Source organism: Trachemys scripta, chromosome 1, assembly GCF_013100865.1.
Source record: "Trachemys scripta elegans isolate TJP31775 chromosome 1, CAS_Tse_1.0, whole genome shotgun sequence".
In the NCBI taxonomy this organism is placed as follows: Eukaryota; Metazoa; Chordata; order Testudines; family Emydidae; genus Trachemys; species Trachemys scripta.
Window position 1 is genome coordinate 319,655,063 of NC_048298.1, and position 17,915 is coordinate 319,672,977.

The 17,915-nt window shown below is 41.4% G+C and overlaps 1 protein-coding gene across 1 annotated transcript in view; it reads right to left on the reverse strand.

The window, feature by feature from the left end:
- The window catches only part of DEUP1 (deuterosome assembly protein 1), a 65,933-nt gene that overhangs the window by 21,045 nt on the left and 26,973 nt on the right, over positions 1-17,915 (reverse strand). Inside the window, exons 9-11 of the mRNA XM_034759584.1 lie at positions 12,872-13,069; positions 12,032-12,118; positions 9,707-9,906 (exon numbers count right to left, since the gene is read on the reverse strand). Coding sequence (XP_034615475.1) covers positions 9,707-9,906; positions 12,032-12,118; positions 12,872-13,069 — 485 coding nt within the window. The remainder of the gene's footprint in view (positions 1-9,706; positions 9,907-12,031; positions 12,119-12,871; positions 13,070-17,915) is intronic.

The window sequence follows — 17,915 nt, forward strand, 5'->3', positions numbered from 1 at the left end:
GACATAAATAAGAACTGGGCAGCATTATCTCTCATAAATGTAAACAAACTTGTTTGTCTGAGTGACTGGTTGAACAAGAAGTAGGACTGACTGGACTTGTAGGCCCTAAAGTTTTACATTTTTTTTTACATAGCCACTAAAAATAAAGCAACATAATCATTCTACATTTGTAAGTTGCACTTTCATAAAGAGATTGCACTACAGTACTTGTATGAGGTGAACTGAAAAATACTATTTCTTTTGTTTATCTTTATTACAGTGCAAATATTTATAATTAAAATAATAATATAAAGTGAGCACTGTACACTTTGTATTCTGTGTTGTAAATGAAATCAATATGAAAATGTAGAAAAAAATCCAAAATATTTATAATATTTATAATAATATTTTCGATGAAGCAAAGCCGAAGAAAGCGATTTCTGGGTTTGACTGGAGCCAGACGGAAAAGTATAATGAGGACTATAGTATCTTTGCTGATAAGCTGAGACGTTGCATAAAAGCAGCTGAAATCAAAAAGATGATGGCGGCAAAGGGAAGAATCTCAAACGAAACAAAAAGCTTGTTAGAGAAGCAGAGAAATACGAAAAGGAGCTTGGATAACAACCTCGAGTACTCCATTCTGTGCAAGCTTATACGGCAAAAACTGAAGGACAACTTTGAGAACTTCCAGAAAGAAAAGCTCTTTAAAACAGTTGAATCACACAAGAGCCTCAGGACATGCAAGCGGGAATTTATGCAGTATAGATTGAGCGTAACAGCATTGAAGAACAAGGATGGAGAGACAGTAATTGACAGAGCAGGGATGGAGGAGGTCTGCAAGGACTTCTATACAGAACTGTTCAAATCAAGAATCAATGTCCCTCTCTCAACGTTCCAAGAGTCAGAAGAACGCGTCCCCCCAATAATCGTCAGCGAAGTCCGAAGCGCACTACACCAGATGAAGAAGGGAATAACGTCAGAAATGATTTCCGCAGGAGGCGAAAAACTTTGGAAGGCCCTCGCTTTAAGATTCAGTCGATATCTTGAAGAAGGAAAAATACCATCAAGCTGGAAGGAGTCGAATACCATCTTGCTGTACAAGAAGGAGGATTGAGAAAATCTTAAGAACTATCGCCCTATATGCCTGATCTCTCATATCTATAAACTCTTTACAAAGTTGATAACAAACCGACTCTTGCAGAGTTTGGATGAACAACAGCCGAGAGAGCAGGCAGGGTTTCGAAGAAATTTCAGCATGATCGACCATATATTTACCCTTAGCCAGCTCCTAGAAAGAGCGAGGGAATACAAACTCCCACTGTGCGTTGCTTTCGTCGACTATGAAAAGGCCTTCGATAGCGTCGAGTTCAACGCAATATTAAAGGCGCTCGCAGAGCAGAGCATTAATATGCAGTACATCGGTTTGTTAAAGGAAGCGAATACTGGATGTACAACAGACATTACTCTCCTCGAAACTCCGCTCTGCATCCCAATCGAGAAATGTGTAAAGCAAGGAGATACGATTTCACCAAAACTATTTACCACCTGCCTTGAAATGGTTATGAACAAGATCAATTGGAGGAATGGTGTTAATATAAATGGAGAATGATTATCTCATCTCAGATTCGCGGACGACATCGTACTAATTGCTGAAAGCACCAACCAACTGCAGAGCATGCTACAAAGACTCGACAAGAAAAGCAGTCAGGTCAGTCTGAAAATGAACCATTGCAAAACGAAATACATGAGATCAGATGTCTTACGAAAGAAGAAGTTGAAGAAGTGGAACAGTATGTATATTTGGGCCAAGAAGTTAGTATGATGGACGGACCACATAGCACGGTTCACGGACAATAGGTGGACTGCAATCATTACTGGGTGGTACCCACAAGAACAGAAAAGACCACCTGGTTGGCCACCAAGAAGATGGGAAGATGACATTGTTAAACATTTCAGATGAACGTGGAGAAGAAAGGCAAGAATGCGAGAAGAATGGTGGACGTGTTGTGATTGATGTAGTCTTAACGACAGCTGAAGACCGATCGATCCAGGTGATTTATAATAAATTTAAATTAGTATTCTATTCTTGTTTAACAGTGTGATTAAAACTGTGATTAACTGCCACTAATTTTTAAAATCTAGTTAATTTGTTTTGCATTAATCATTTGAGTTAATTAACAGCCATAATTTAAATAAATTCCTATTAGATCAGATTCTGCTTTTACTCATATTGGTTTTCCACAACCCTAACTGCACTGACTTTAAGGTTTTACTCCTGGTTTATACTGGTATGACTGTTGTCAGAATCAGGCCCACTGATCTTTTCTAGAATGGAAAACTTAATGGAAAACTACTAGAATATTGTCAGTCTCCATTACTAATAAACATTTACAGTATATTGCATTTGTAAAAGGCTATCTTATAGAAAAAACAAAAATGTATGAAAAATGTTTTATGCAAAATTTGTATCCATATTAATATCTTAGAATAAATACAAAAGTAATTTAACAACTCTGATACTCCCCAACCAATGTCTTGCATTATGATTTTAATGAAAGAGGAGTAAAACATTAATGGATGATATGTAAAGGATCTCAGCAGAGCTTTCTAAATGTTTGAGGGGATGAGGAATTGTGTGAGGCTTGGGAAAGGAGAGAATTGTTGTTAATATGACCTTTATTTGACTAATAAATATGGGTGTTTTGCATTTGGAGAGCTATAGGTTATTTTAATATTTTATATCCAGATCCTACACAATACTGTAAGCTACTTGGTACAGTAATGTACATTGACATATGAATCATACAGCATACTAAGAATGTCTTTCTTTAGGGAGTAAGTAGGTGAGCCTATACTCTGATCACTTGGAGGCTAATTAGTGTCCCAGGAGAAGCTGAATGGGAGTAATTATCTAATCAGGGTGATGGGCTGGGTGGGGTAAACATTCAGTTGGCCCCTTATAAAAGAGGCATAGGAAGGAAGTGCAAGAAGGGGTAGGTGGGAGAAACAGGGCTAGCTGAGCCTGGCAATGCAGTGGTCCCAGAGTAGGAAGATCTCTGTTCCTTGCAGGTGCTACTCAGCAAGCATAAAGCTCAGCAAAGATTGTAAATAGGTAGGAGAACGGGGTCTGTGGTGATCCTGGTGAAGAGAAATAGAAATAAAGTGTTACTAAGAGCACACCTAGTGGAGTCTGTGCGATTTCTGCAGGGGACAAGGATAGGGTTACCATATTTAAAAAATAAAAAAAGAGGACACTCCACGGGCCCTGCCCCCACCCCAACTCCGCCCCTTCCCCGCCCCTTCCCCAAAGTCCCCGCCCTAACTTCCCCTCCTCCCTCCCAGCCACGCGAAAAGGGCTGCCCGAGTGCTACTGGCTTCACGGTTTGCCGGGCAGCCTCCAGACCCTGCGCCCCCGGCCGGCGCTTCCCCAGCGCAGCTGGAGCCCGGGAGGGGAAGCGCCCAGCCGGGGGCGCAGGGTCTGGAGGCTCCTGGCAAACCGTGAAGCCAGTAGCTCTCGGACTTCGGGCAGCCCCCATGCCTCCGGACCCTGCGCCCCCGGCTGGGCACTTCCCTTCCCGGGTTCCGGCGGCTGTGCTCCTGCCCTGACTCTTTGGCTCTGTTTAAGAGCCAAGCTGCCCGAACGCTCCGGCTTCGGGCAGCCGCCTTGCCTCCGGACCCTGCGCCGCCGGAGCAGAGCAGCTGGAGCTCGGGAGGAGAAGTGCCCAGCCAGCGGCTTGGGGTCTGGAGGCATGGAGGCTGCCCAAAGCCCGAGCGCTCGGGCAGCTCGGCTCTTAAACAGAGCTGAAGAGTCAGGGGAGGAGCAGAGCAGCTGGAGCCCGGGAGGGGAAGTGCCTGGCCGGTATTTTTCCCGGACATGTTCGGCTTTTTGGCAATTCCCCCCGGACAGGGGTTTGATTACCAAAAAGCCAGACATGTCCAGGAAAAAACGGACTTATGGTAACCCTAGACAAGGATGGAGCTGGGCCTGTTACAAAATGTAATATTTATGACTATCAATACAGTTTTTAATAAAAATAGCCAAAACCAATACTGATACTAACAGTAAACTAAGATAAGACTATGACAAGCTTCATATGTTTACTAGTCATTCACTTCAGATCTTGCTGCCATGATTTGAGCCACACAGTGGAAGAAAAGGCTACCAATACAAACAGCCCTTTACAGAACACGGAAACAACACAATAGTTTCCATTCGGCAGAGATGAGTCAGATACAGACTCAAAAATATTATATTTTCAGACTATGCTGTTACTTCATCACGAGAAAAGTTACAGAGAAAGTGAAAAGATAGTAAAATAATATGGATCTGAGGATTTAATCAATGAATGAACTTTGCAACATACAGACACTTAACTTCCCCGGTAAGAGTTTATGATTGTGTAGGTTTCAGAGTAACAGCCGTGTTAGTCTGTATCCGCAAAAAGAAGAACAGGAGTACTTGTGGTACCTTAGAGACTAACAAATTTATTAGAGCATAAGCTTTCGTGGACGAAAGCTTATGCTCTAATAAATTTGTTAGTCTCTAAGGTGCCACAAGTACTCCTGTTCTTCTTTTTATGATTGTGTAGACATTGGACTGTTTGTATAGAGTGAGTAGGATTTTGACTCTCCTAACAAAATCAGCAATGGTAATTGATTGTTTCTTTCTTCTTGGTTCTTTGGGTTATAATTAGCTGTGTGGTGTTAATCTCAGTTTATGCTAAATGCAGCTTTTTGGTGGGGAAAAAGCACCTCACCTATTTAGTCTGTGCTGCTTGCTAGAAGTACACAAACTGTTACATTCAACTGTTACTATTTAAAAGGCATAAAAAGACTCCTCTTACAAATTATGGTAATGGATTCAACAAAGTACATCATTACCTGCACAAAGAATATACTTCCTCATTATGATCCCACATGGCACTATATACTCTGGCCTCAATCCAGCAAAGCATTTAAGCATTTGCTTAACTTTACGTAGTCTCATTGATGTCAATATAAAAAATATAGGCAGAGGAGACCACATCTTTCCTCATCAGGCTCCTCCAATGCCCCCAGAGGCATTATGACCACCATAGTTATCATGCTTCCTTCTAAAACACACAACATGCTCCAATACCACAGAATTCCAGAGACTGAAAGCCACAACTTTCCCCTAAGCTTCAATTTAGAAAAAACTAGACTCACTAAGACTAAAATTCAAGGAATATAAATACAGCTTTTAAACCATCTGATAAGCATAAACCGAGTTTTATAGAGTTTAATTTGTGTGTTTTTCTGCTGAATCCTTAAAAACTGTGCTCTTGTCTGGTCTGTCTGTCATTGAAGATCTTTAGATTGTAAACTCTTTGGGGCAAGGAGCATATTTTTGTTCAGTGTTTGTAAAATGCCTAACACAAGGGGGGCATAGTCATGACTGGGGCTCCTAGGTGCTATCACAATTTAAACGTAGTTGTCTGAATGAGCTCTCCCCTGCCATTAATTGATGAACTGGGGAGAAAGACTTCAGGAGCAGACCTTATTTTCAAAGACACACTTACTTTGCCTAGGTGATCAGCAGACCAGCCTGCTCTGCCAAGTGATCAGTTTTGGCTGGTCTGGGTTAAAATTCACTTTAGTCTTGGATGCAGGGGTAATGTAATGTCATTATCCTTATTCTATAATAAAGAGCAGTAGAACTATATTTAATATGCCTTAATTGAGGAGGATCACCCTAAATTCACTCGCTAAGTGAATGGTAGTGATGCCAAATCCAAGTGAAAGAGATGGCTGGGGACAGGAGTTTTTATCTGGTTGTGTGGACTTGTTTAAAGGGTACTAAAGCCATTTGACCTTCCCTCTCCAGTGTTTAGACAGAGCTGATCCGATTCAGTTGTGAGTCCTTGTTTCTTCTATGTGACTGCTAGAGCTGAAGTTTCTGATAAACTGGGATAGGCCCTGAGCCTTAGACCTCGTGGTGTGGCCAGTACTGTGACAAAATATAATGCTTAGGAGGCAGTGCCAGTGAGGTTGCCTGCTACCCTGTGAAATCACTAAGAGCTGAAATTACAAATGGACTGGTGGAGTGACAGTGGCAAACAGTGCCAGTGACTGCAGTGCTGGCGAGAAGCAAGAGGAGGCAATGACTGCAAGTAGCGACAGAGGTGGCAGCAACAGCGGTGAGCAGAGTCAGTAGCATCACTCTGCCAACCCTCAATGGTGCCAACCTGAATTCACCCCTGGACTGTGGCACTTCACTAACCTCAGACAACAGACCATCATTGGGGTCCAGTGGAGGGGAAAAGGAAGTGGTGTGTTTAATGGATATTCATCCATTGGACTTTCACATCACAAGATGGGAAACTGAGGCAAAGGACTGCTGCCCAAGATCCTGTGGGGAGGGTGGTTTAATTAATTACTTATTGTTTACCTATTTCTGAGTTGTTGTTGTGGTGCTTTCCCAAGTTAATGCCGTGTATCCCTCTGCTCTTAATAAAGTTTTCTTTTCTTATCCACAGACTCAGTACTTGCAAGTGGGGAAACATTGCCTCTTAGAGGCACCCACGGGTGGTGTTTAGTTTTCCCAGATTTCTGAATGGAGGCCCAAGACACTTTGGTTTTGTACTGTTAAGAGAAACCCCTAGATATGAACAGAGCCCTTGGTGCTGTCGATGGCACCTGGCAGAAGCATTACATAAATAATAAGTAATAGTAATCCCATGGTACTCTCTAAGAGAAAAGATTTTCCCTTGGTGCATTTTCAACTATGTTCACTGTTGTGCAAAATACTATATTGTAGCTGCCCTTTGGCTGCCACCCTGTCATCCTAATGATGGCCACATTTTATTTTAATGGTGATGTAATTCCTTTATTATAACGGGGCATACTGGCCCTTTAAGAATACGGGGGCCAGAAGACCTGGTGTCAGGTGTTGGAATGGAAAATGGGCCCAGAAAATGATAGTGGAACAGAGGAAGTGGTCCTGCAGAACTAGGAGTTGCATGAGGTGGGAAAAACCCTTGAACACAGTTCCTTTAAGGGCCTAGGATCAGGAGCTCTGTAATGTATGATGGGACAGGGCTCTCCTCTCCTCCAGTCAATCAGGAGGAGCTCTCTGGAGGAGGGCAATATATAGATTGCATTCTGTCTCAGATGAAGGGAGACACTGCTGCAGAGGGAAGCCAGGGCCAAACGAGTGAGCTCCAGCCAGACAGGATTATTGGCTTTGGGTGGAGCAGATTTACAGAGGAAGAGCTTTGGGTGTGGCTCAAGAACAGGAGCTAAGTATGAACTGTTAAGTTACGGTTATGGACATTATGTGTGGGACTCATTTAGGGTGACCAGATGTCCCGTTTTTAAAGGGACAGTCCCATTTTTTGGGACTTTTTCTTATATAGGCGCCTATTACCCCCCACCCCCGTCCTGTTTTTTCACAGTTGCTCTCTGGTAACCCTAGACTCATTGTGAGTAAAGACTGTGAGGATTGTGCGAACTTTATTTGATATTAAACCAGACCCAAAAAGGGGTGCTGTAAGCCACAACTAAGACAGTGTTTAGTACTTAAAGGGGATTGCAAGAGGGGGCTAATAGGGAGAGTTCTTGTAAAGCAATCCCTGGCCATAAGGGGGTGCTCAGTAAATGGCCACTCCACCACATGTATATTTTTGTTTTTTTGTTGGGAAAACAGTTTGGGATGAAAGGTGTTGGCCCAAAGTAGCCTGAACTTGATGATGTTCAGAGTATTCTGAAAAGCTCATCTTTTCACATCATCATCACAGCGCATCATCAGAGATCTACAACGTATCCTGAAAGATGATCCTTTACTCTCACAGATCTTGGGAGACAGACCTGTCCTCGCTTACAGACAACCCCCCAACCTAAAGCAAATACTCACCAGCAACCACACATCACTGAACAAAACCACTAACCCAGGAACCTATCCTTGTAACAAACCCCGATGCCAACTCTGTCCACATATCTATTCAAGTGACATCATCATAGGACCTAATCACATCAGCCATACCATCAGGGGCTCGTTCACCTGCACATCTACCAATGTGATATATGCCATCATGTGCCAGCAATGCCCCTCTGCCATGTACATTGGCCAAACCGGACAGTCTCTACGCAAAAGAATTAATGGACACAAATCTGACATCAGGAATCAAAATACTCAAAAACCAGTGGGAGAACACTTTAACCTGTCTGGTCATTCAGTGACAGACCTGCGGGTGGCTATATTACAACAGAAAAACTTCAAAAACAGACTCCAAAGAGAGACTGCAGAGCTAGAATTGATATGCAAACTAGACATAATCAACTCCGGTTTGAATAAGGACTGGGAATGGCTGAGCCATTACAAACATTGACTCTATCTCCCCTTGTAAGTACTCTCACACTTATTATCAAACTGTCTGTACTGGGCTAGCTTGATTATCACTTCAAAAGTTTTTTTTCTCTTAATTAATTGGCCTCTCAGAGTTGGTAAGACAACTCCCACCTGTTTATGCTCTCTGTATGTGTGTATATATATCTCCTCAATATATGTTCCATTCTATATGCATCCGAAGAAGTGGGCTGTAGTCCACGAAAGCTTATGCTCTAATAAATTTGTTAGTCTCTAAGGTGCCACAAGTACTCCTGTTCATCTTTTCACAGGAATTCAAAATTAGGAGAGGAAATGTCAGAGTGGGGAATTGTTGGAGATTTAAGCTTCTGAATTCCTTGATTTGCTGGTAGTGGGCCATACTGAATTGTACTGCTGTACTTTAGATATGTTTCAGTATTTTTATAGGTAGATAGATATAAATTTCAGTTATGTTCTGGGTGCCCATAACAAATGGATATTTGCTCTTTTTTAGTGTGTATACACATCTAAATAAATAAATGAAACCATATTTTTCCCTCATATTTGAACAACATAAGATGCACAGGTTAGTGTCAGAGATTCAAATGTATCCCCTGGAGTCATAAAAATGTGTTCCTGACTAACTTATCTCTGTGACTGCAGGGTGAAGACAAAGCTGATAAACTGCCAATTTTTATTGCTCAGAACAAACAAAAATATTTCTATTAGTATATTATCAAGGAAGATTGAGGTACCACACAAATTATGGTTGTGTATATTTTGATAATAAAATTCATATAAATGTATATGAAAATTAGATATAGTCCTAAATTGTCTTGAAAATTGCCTCTGTTCTCTTCAGTTAGGCACCCTAGCACACACTGGAGTTCCTGCACCATAACCAGTGGACAAACAAAAATGAGGATTTTTTGTATAAGAGCAGATATCAACCCTAAAATTACAATTATAGTCCTGATTTATTGCTAAATGTATTATACCAGATTTCTGATGTTATTATATTGTAATATTGCCTGCAACTCAGAAACCAGGGTTTATATCCATTGGGTACAATTCTGCAATATTAAACACTTGCAGATTCCCACTGGCTTCCATGGGTCTCCAGTATCAGGTGCCAATGTACTTTATCTTCAAAATTTTTATTGATTTGAGAAGAAACAGCACAAAAATAATCTATAAATAATAAACAGATATTTTAATAATTTAAATTCTGGCCAAATTCTGCAGCCGTACTTGCTTACTAATTGAACTAAATGTCTATTGAGGTAGTGGGAGTTTTAAATGAACAAAAACAGAGTAAGGACTTCAGGATTTGACTCTTTTAAAAGACGCTTACAAAACGCTTATGGAAAAATTAATGTATCTTTGCAACTTAAATTTTACCTCTCTTCCTTTTCTTGCATTTCTAATTGGGTTTGCTTAGTGTGCTTTGTTTCTCCATATCTATCCAGAGTAGCCAGTATTGATGTTTCTGAATCACTCTGCAATTTACCAAGATTATTTCGTAACCTTTCATTCTCACACTCAAGTTCATGAATGGAAGCTGTGTAACTCTCATGTTCTGTGTTAGATAAATCTATAGTCTGTGGAAGAAAATAAAATCATCATTAAATGGGCATTTTTTCACTGTAACTAGAATTAATATTTTTAACATGAAACACAAGGCAACACTCTTTGCTAAATACTTAGTTACCATATGTAATCACACAGCATTCATAGTAAATGATACACCAGTAGAAGTGCCTCTAGAAAAAAAGAACGACATTAATGGGAATAATAGCCTTTGAAACACAATGAAATTAAATTAGAATTTTTCCACAAACAATGCATTCAAGGCAGTAGAGTAGTAAATTTGTTCGGTTTATTTGACATACTCTCCTTGAAAAACTAAGCCATGAAAGTAATCCTTAGCTGCCAAAGTTTGCAGTTGATTTAACTATATTTCCTCCTCAAGTAATATTTCCACTAATAAGAATAATAAGAAAAAATACACAAAGGCATTATCAGACTATTCGTTTAAACGCTATCTATAGTAGCAATACATGGGTGTGAAAGGCAAAACATCTAGAAAGACATATCAGACTATTGATAAAAAACCTGGAGAAATCTTCTTAGACATTTGTTTATAAATAAACAGGTTTCCCTGGAGTTCAAAAAGATGCAATAGAAAAAAAAATGGTAACTGAGTTTAGAGAGTGAAATCCTATTCCAACATTACCCTCAGAGGTGACTTTGCAAGGCTGTCATTATAAAAGCTACTGTAAAATTATTTAGTTTGCAGGTCCAAAACCTCATTGATTCAACCAAAATTACAACTAGTATAAAAAAGAAGCTCTTGTTAGATTTTTGGGGTTAAAAGAATTGGAAAGGTGCAAAAGGGCTAACGAGTTAAAGGCTAAAATCTGCAAAATGCTGAGCACCTTCTTCATAGTTCTGAGCATCTTCAACCCCCATTAACTTCCACAGACAATGAGGAAGCTCTGAATTCTACTGGAGGTGCTTAGTACATCAAATAATTGGGCTCTTATGTAACACAAATGAAAATCCATGGAGGAAATACTTCAAAATAAGCAGGTCATAATTTTAGTAATTAAAGTTGCAAATAATATTTGTTTTCTACTAATGAATACATTCATCAGGTTCTTAAAGGGGAAAATGGTCTATAGATTTCACTGATAAATGTTTAAAATAAGTGTGTCAATGGAAACAATATAGGTACCTACATATTTATATTTATAATGGTTGGGAAGATCCTCTATTAAGCTGAATTAGAATGCCTTAGAATTTTTGGAAATGTTATGCTTATGTTATGGATATGACATAACGGAGATGTACTTTATGCAAGATGGATCTTGTAAGATATCATTGGAAAGGTTATAATTTACTGAATGTGATTATCCAATTTGTATGCATGTATCATTTCTGTATCTAAAGTTAGGAATATGGAGAATGTAACAGTTACAACTGAGTGTGTATTGGGAAGACACCCACCAGACAACAGGTCATCAAATTTGATGAGCCATCAGGAAGGAACAACAAAACCATGAAGATACTAATCTCTCTCCCTCCTGGGAGGTGTTTGGACGTAACTGTGACACTACTAGGTCAGGTGGTCTTGTTACCTGATACTAAACATTACCAGGGACTAAAATAACACTTAGGGTAAGAAATTACATTTTGTAACCTGTTTCTTAAGTATATTGAGCTTAGCTGGCGTACTTTGGTTTATTTGCTCAGTAATCTGCTTTGTTCTGTCTGTTATCTCTTATATTCACTTAAAATTCACCTTTTGTAGTCAATATACTTATTTCTTCTTTATAACATAACCCCATGTGCTGAAGGAAGCTTACTAGCTTGGCTCAGCAAGACAGATACAAAGGGTGCCCAGGCTGGCATAACAGGCAGGCTCAATGGTATCTTAGCACAACAGGGGGCACCAAAGACGGTCAAACTGTCACAATATTTATGAAGGATTGTGATTTGGAGATGTTCCCTCATAAGAGACAATGTAATTAGTGTAGGAATTTGGAGATTTTCCCTAGAGGCCAAGGTTGGGAACACTGCATGGCTGTGTGCAGAAGCTCTCCAGTTTCTTTTATTAGTCTTATTCCTTTCTCATTCACTGATTTGTTATTTAATGAACCTCGAGATCATTACAACAACAAACATAAATAACTGCTTTGTATATTTCACAGCTACAAAAATTACCATGTATCTTCTAGACTGCAGATTTTCTATCATCTTCTTCAAATGTGTGTTTTCCGAGCTGATAGCTTCATACCTCATCTCTGACATCTGAGGAAAAATTAAATTCTTAGTTGAACTTAACAATATTAGCTACAAAATATTTAGTATAGTTCTGTGTAAGTTTAAGTTTATACTTTACTCAAAACATTCATAAAGAATCATGACACTAATATAGTGAAAGCTTTTCTTGAATAGAAGCAGCATTAATTTCCCTACAAAAATAGAAATTAGCACCTCTAAATTTCAAGGGTTTGGGTAAGTTGTGTTTCTGTTACCGAGATGTTTTCAAATATGTGAATAAAGGATGGAACTTATTTGTTTTTAAAACTGAAGTTTACAATGATTTACAATACTGCAAGATTAACAATTGAGCTTTACAACTGACAGACTTCTCCAAAAAATTTCATAAACATTCTTTAATCAATAGGTTAAAAAGAGTGGTCAAAATTAGAAAAAGTTTCTGGCTAATCTAATGAACAAATTTAATGATACAGTAGGTATAATAAAACCAACCTAGAATTTTTCAAGATCTTCTATGTGCTTAAATGTAACTACAGTACTGATGATCAAAATGGACCATATGTTAAAGTTAGATGTTGCACAATTGACGTTTACTGGTCCTTTATTGTTCTGGCACCATTTTGGCTCTATTTTTGTATTATTTCATAAAGCTTAAATATAATAGCAGGCCAATGAAAACAAAAGCACAAGATGTAATTTTTTTTTTTAGCAGATAATTATCTGTCATTATCAGTAATGAGCTGGAGAATGACCTAGTCTTTTTTTTGCTTGCTTGCATACCTGTTGTTTTGCTAACAATTTTTCTTTTATCTCTAACTCCATTTTTAACTTTCTTTCCAGAAGAGTAGCTTTCTCCATGATAGTTGCTATAGTGATCTCCTTCTGATGAAGCTCTTCTGTCAGGTCAGAGATTTCTGTCCTCATTCTTTCCCGCTCAGAGCTATGGGACTGCTCCTCGTGATAAAGATGGTCCCTTATCTGTAGCAAATATGTTCCCAAAAGACAATGTTTATGCAGTATATAAGATCACATCACTTATTACCTACTAGTGATTTTTTCCTCCCCTATTCTTCTAACTGTATCAGTGATTTTAAAGCAATTTTAAAATAAAATGTCTTTATGATTCAATGCAATTAACTTTTTTCTTTATTCAGCATCTTTTCACAATCCATAATTTATTCTTTAGATCATTTGTCTATTTACGTGGTGTCAAAGGTGGTAGTAATATTTAAATTCACAACAAAAAAAACCAAGCATAGGATTTGTAAAAATATTAATTTTAATAATTATACCTTAAGACAAAAGGTATCCCTGGTGTCCCTAGCCCCTGTTTGTCAGAGGGTGGTGATGGACGGCAGGAGAGAGATCACTTGATCATTACCTGTTAGGTTCACTCCCTCTGGGGCACTTGACATTGACCACTGTCGGTAGACAGGATACTGGGCTGGATGGACCTTTGGTCTGACCCAGTACAGCCATTCTTATGTTCTTACGTTAAATCTATTGAAAGGTGTTACTTACTAAGACGTATTTACCTTACCTCTAAATTAATTTAGGCTGCTTTAAAAGTACTCATTTCACTCAAAATGAATCCACAGAAGCTCTTTATGAGAAATAATCACAGAAATAAAGAGCTTATACAGTATTATGGAACAGAGCTCTTATTAGTATTAGCTATTACAGAATAAAAATTTGCCACCAAAGTCACTTTATGACAGCTACTGCTGCCATAATGCATAACATTTAAGGTAATATTTTCTGCAAAACCTTCCTCTAACACGGCTGCTACTCTGAAACCATAATCCTTCTGCCAGTAACAAATAATGCAACACCAGAAGATTCTCATATTACTTAGAAGCAAGAACAAAAACCAGCCAAACTACATCTGAATTTGTTTTAATTAGTTTCCCATAATAATGCACATGATCAATAGTTGATATTTTCATTTTATTACAAAAATATAAACATTTTAGAGCAATTAAATTTAGATATAAACATCTAAGGGATATATCATGATCTCCTGTCAAACGGTATGTCTACACTACGGGATTAATCCGAATTTATATAATTCGAATTTGGGAAACAGATTGTATAAAGTCGAATGTATGCGGCCACACTAAGAACATTAATTCGGTGGTGTGCGTCCATGTTCCGGGGCTAGCGTCGATTTCTGGAGCGTTGCACTGTGGGTAGCTATCCCATAGTTTCCGCAGTCTCCCCCACCCATTGGAATTCTGGGTTGAGATCCCAGTGCCTGAATGGACGAAAAACATTGTCGCAGGTGGTTCTGGGTACAGCCTCACCCCTCCCTTCCTCCCTGCATGAAAGCAACGGACGGCAGGCAACCATTTCGCGCCTTTTTTCCTGGGTGAACACTGCAGACTCCATACCACGGCAAGCATGGAGCCCGCTCAGCTCAAGACAGCAGTCATGAACATTGTAAACACCTCGCGCGTTCTTGTGGAGTTTATGCTGAGCCAGGACCAGAAAAACGAGGCGAGGAGGCAGCAGCAGTGCAGCGACAAGCGTGATGAGGACATGGACATGGACACAGACACAGAATTCTGTCAAACCGCGGGCCCCGGTGCTTTGGAGATCATGTTGTTAATGGGGCAGGTTCTATCCATGGAACGCCGATTCTGGGCAAGGGAAACAAGCACAGACTGGTGGGACTGCATAGTGTTGCAGGTGTGGGATGATTCCCAGTGGCTGCGGAACTTTCGCATGCGTAAGGGCACTTTCATGGAACTTTGTGACTTGCTGTCCCCTGCCCTGAAACGCCAGAATACCAGGATGAGAGCAGCCCTCACAGTTGAGAAGCGAGTGGCGATAGCCCTGTGGAAGCTTGCAACGCCAGACAGCTACCGGTCAGTCGGGAATCAATTTGGAGTGGGCAAATCTACTGTGGGGGCTGCTGTGATGCAAGTAGCCAAAGCAATCACTCAGATGCTGCTACGAAAGGTAGTGACTCTGGGAAATGTGCAGGCCATAGTGGATGGCTTTGCTGCAATGGGATTCCCTAACTGTGGTGGGGCAATAGATTGAACCCATATCTCTATCTTGGCACCGGAGCGCCAGGGTACCCAGTACATAAACCGCAAGGGGTACTTTTCAATGGTGCTGCAAGCACTTGTGGATCACAAGGGACGTTTCACCAACATCAACGTGGGCTGGCCGGGAAGGGTTCATGACGCTCGCGTCTTCAGGAACACTACTCTGTTTAAAGGGCTGCAGCAAGGGACTTACTTTCTGGACCAGAAAATAACTGTTGGGGATGTTGAAATGCCAATAGTTATTCTTGGGGACCCAGCCTACCCCTTAATGCTATGGCTCATGAAGCCATACACAGGCAGCCTGGACAGGAGTCAGGAGCTATTCAACTACAGGCTGAGCAAGTGCAGAATGGTGGTAGAATGTGCATTTGGCTGTTTAAAAGATCGCTGGCGATCGTTACTGACTCGCTCTGACCTCAGCCAAACCAATCTCCCCATTGTTATTTCTGCTTGCTGTGTGCTCCACAATCTCTGTGAAAGTAAGGGGGAGACCTTTATGGTGGGGTGGGAGGCTGAGGCAAATCGCCTGGCTGCTGATTACGCACAGCCAGACACCTGGGCGATTAGAAGAGCACACCAGGAAGCGCTGTGCATCAGAGAAGCTTTGAAAACCAGTTTCATGACTGGCCAGGCTACAGTGTGAAATATCTGTTTGTTTCTCCTTCATGAAAACCCGCCCCCTTTATTGACTCATTCTCTGTAAGGAACCCACCCTCCCCCTTCCCCCAGCTTGCTTTCAAACCAAATAAAGTCACTATTGTTTAAAAATAATTTATTCTTTATTAATAGATTATAAAAAGAGGAAGGGAACCCGGGTGGGGTTTGGGAGGAGGATCGGCAGGAAGGAAAAGGCCACTAAAAAAAGGTTAAAAAAATGACAGCCTTTTGCTTGGGCTGTCCACTGGGGTGGAATGGGAAGGTGTACGGAGCCTCCCCCCCGCGTTCTTACATGTCTGGGTAAGGAGGCTATGGAACATGGGGAGGGGGCTGTCGCGGCACTCTATTATCCTGCTGCCGTTCCTGAAGCTCCACCAGACGCCGGAGCATGTCTGTTTGCTCACGCAGCAGCCCCAGCGTTGCATCCTGCCTCCTCTGATCTTCCTGCCGCCACCTCTCATCTCGAGCGTCCCTCCTGTCCTCACGTTGGTCCCTCATGTCCTCACGTTCACTGGCTTCTTTCCTATACTTTGAAACTGTGTCCTTCCACTCATTCAGATGAGCTCTGTCACTGCGAGTGGATTCCATGATTTCTGCGAACATCTCGTCTCGCGTCTTCTTTTTCCGACGCCTTATCTGTGATAGCCTTCGGGACGGAGGAGGGAGGCTTGAAGAATTTGAAGCTGCTGGAGGGAGGGAAAAAAGGAGAGAATTTTTTAAAAAGATACATTTTGCAGAACAATGCTTATACTCTTTCACGGTGACCAACACTATTCACATTACATAGCACATGTGATTTCTGTGCAAGGTCGCATTTTGTCTCTTAATATTCAGTGCCTGTGTCTTTGCTGCTAGAGATCACAGACGCAGATCCGGGCAACAGAATTCGGCTTGCATGCGGCCATGGTAAGCCATTGTCTTTCGGCTTCTGTGCCCTCCTTTCCCACATACCAAGCAAAGCCCGTTGAGTGCTGCGGTTTTCCTGTTAACATTCAGCAGCAGAAAACAAACTAACCACCCCCCCCATCCAATTCTCTGGATGATCGCTTTATCTCTCCCCCCACCGCGTGGCTGGTATCAGGGAAGATCCCTGCTAGCCAAATGCGAAAAGCTCTGGGCCAATTCTCCCCCCGCCCCCCGCGCTTGGCTAACTGCAGGGAAGGATTTTTTTTCAGCCACAGGCAAACAGCCCAGTAGGAACTGCCACCTCTGTCCCCTTAATTAAATTCCCGTATTTCAACCAGGTTACCATGAGCGATATCACTCTCCTGAGGATTACACAGCAAGATAAAGAATGGATGTTGCTTGAATGCCAGCAAACACCAGGACCATACGCTGCCAGGCTTTGTCATGCAATGATACCAGATTACTTGCTGCAAGCATGGCGCGGTCAAGTGTCCTACCATGGAAGACGGAATAAGGCTGCACTGCCCAAAAACCTTGTGGCAAGGCTTTTGGAGTACCTCCAGGAGAGCTTCATGGAGATGTCCCTGGAGGATTTCCGCTCCATCCCCAGACACGTTAACAGACTTTTCCAGTAGCTGTACTGGCTGCGAATGCATCCCAAGTCCTCAGGGCAAAGTAATCATTAAAAACCCTTGCTTTAAAAACAAGTTTTATATTTTAAAAGGTAAACTCACCTGAGGTCCCTTCCATGGGGTCGTGGTCTTGGATACTGCGTTGGGAGGGTACTTCAGTCAGGCTGAGAAAAAGATCCTGGCTGTTGGGGAGAACGGAGTGCTGGGTGCTCTCTGCAAGCTCGTCCTCCTCCTCCTCCTCTTCCCCGTCCGCAGAATCCTCAGGTGTAGTTGATGAGATTATCCCCGCCTCAGAATCCATGGTCAGAGGTGAGGTAGTGGTGGCAGCCCTTCCTAGAACTGCATGCAGCTCGTCGTAGAAGCGGCATGTCCGCGGCTCTGACCTGGAGCGACCGTTTGCCTCCTTTGTTTTTTGATAGGCTTGTCTGAGCTCCTTGACTTTCACGCGGCACTGATCTGAGTCCCTATTGTGGCCTCTCTCCATCATGCCCTTGGAGATTTTTTCAAAAGTTTTGGCATTTCGTCTTTTTGAACGAAGTTCTGCTAGCACTGAATCCTCTCCCCTATAGCGATCAG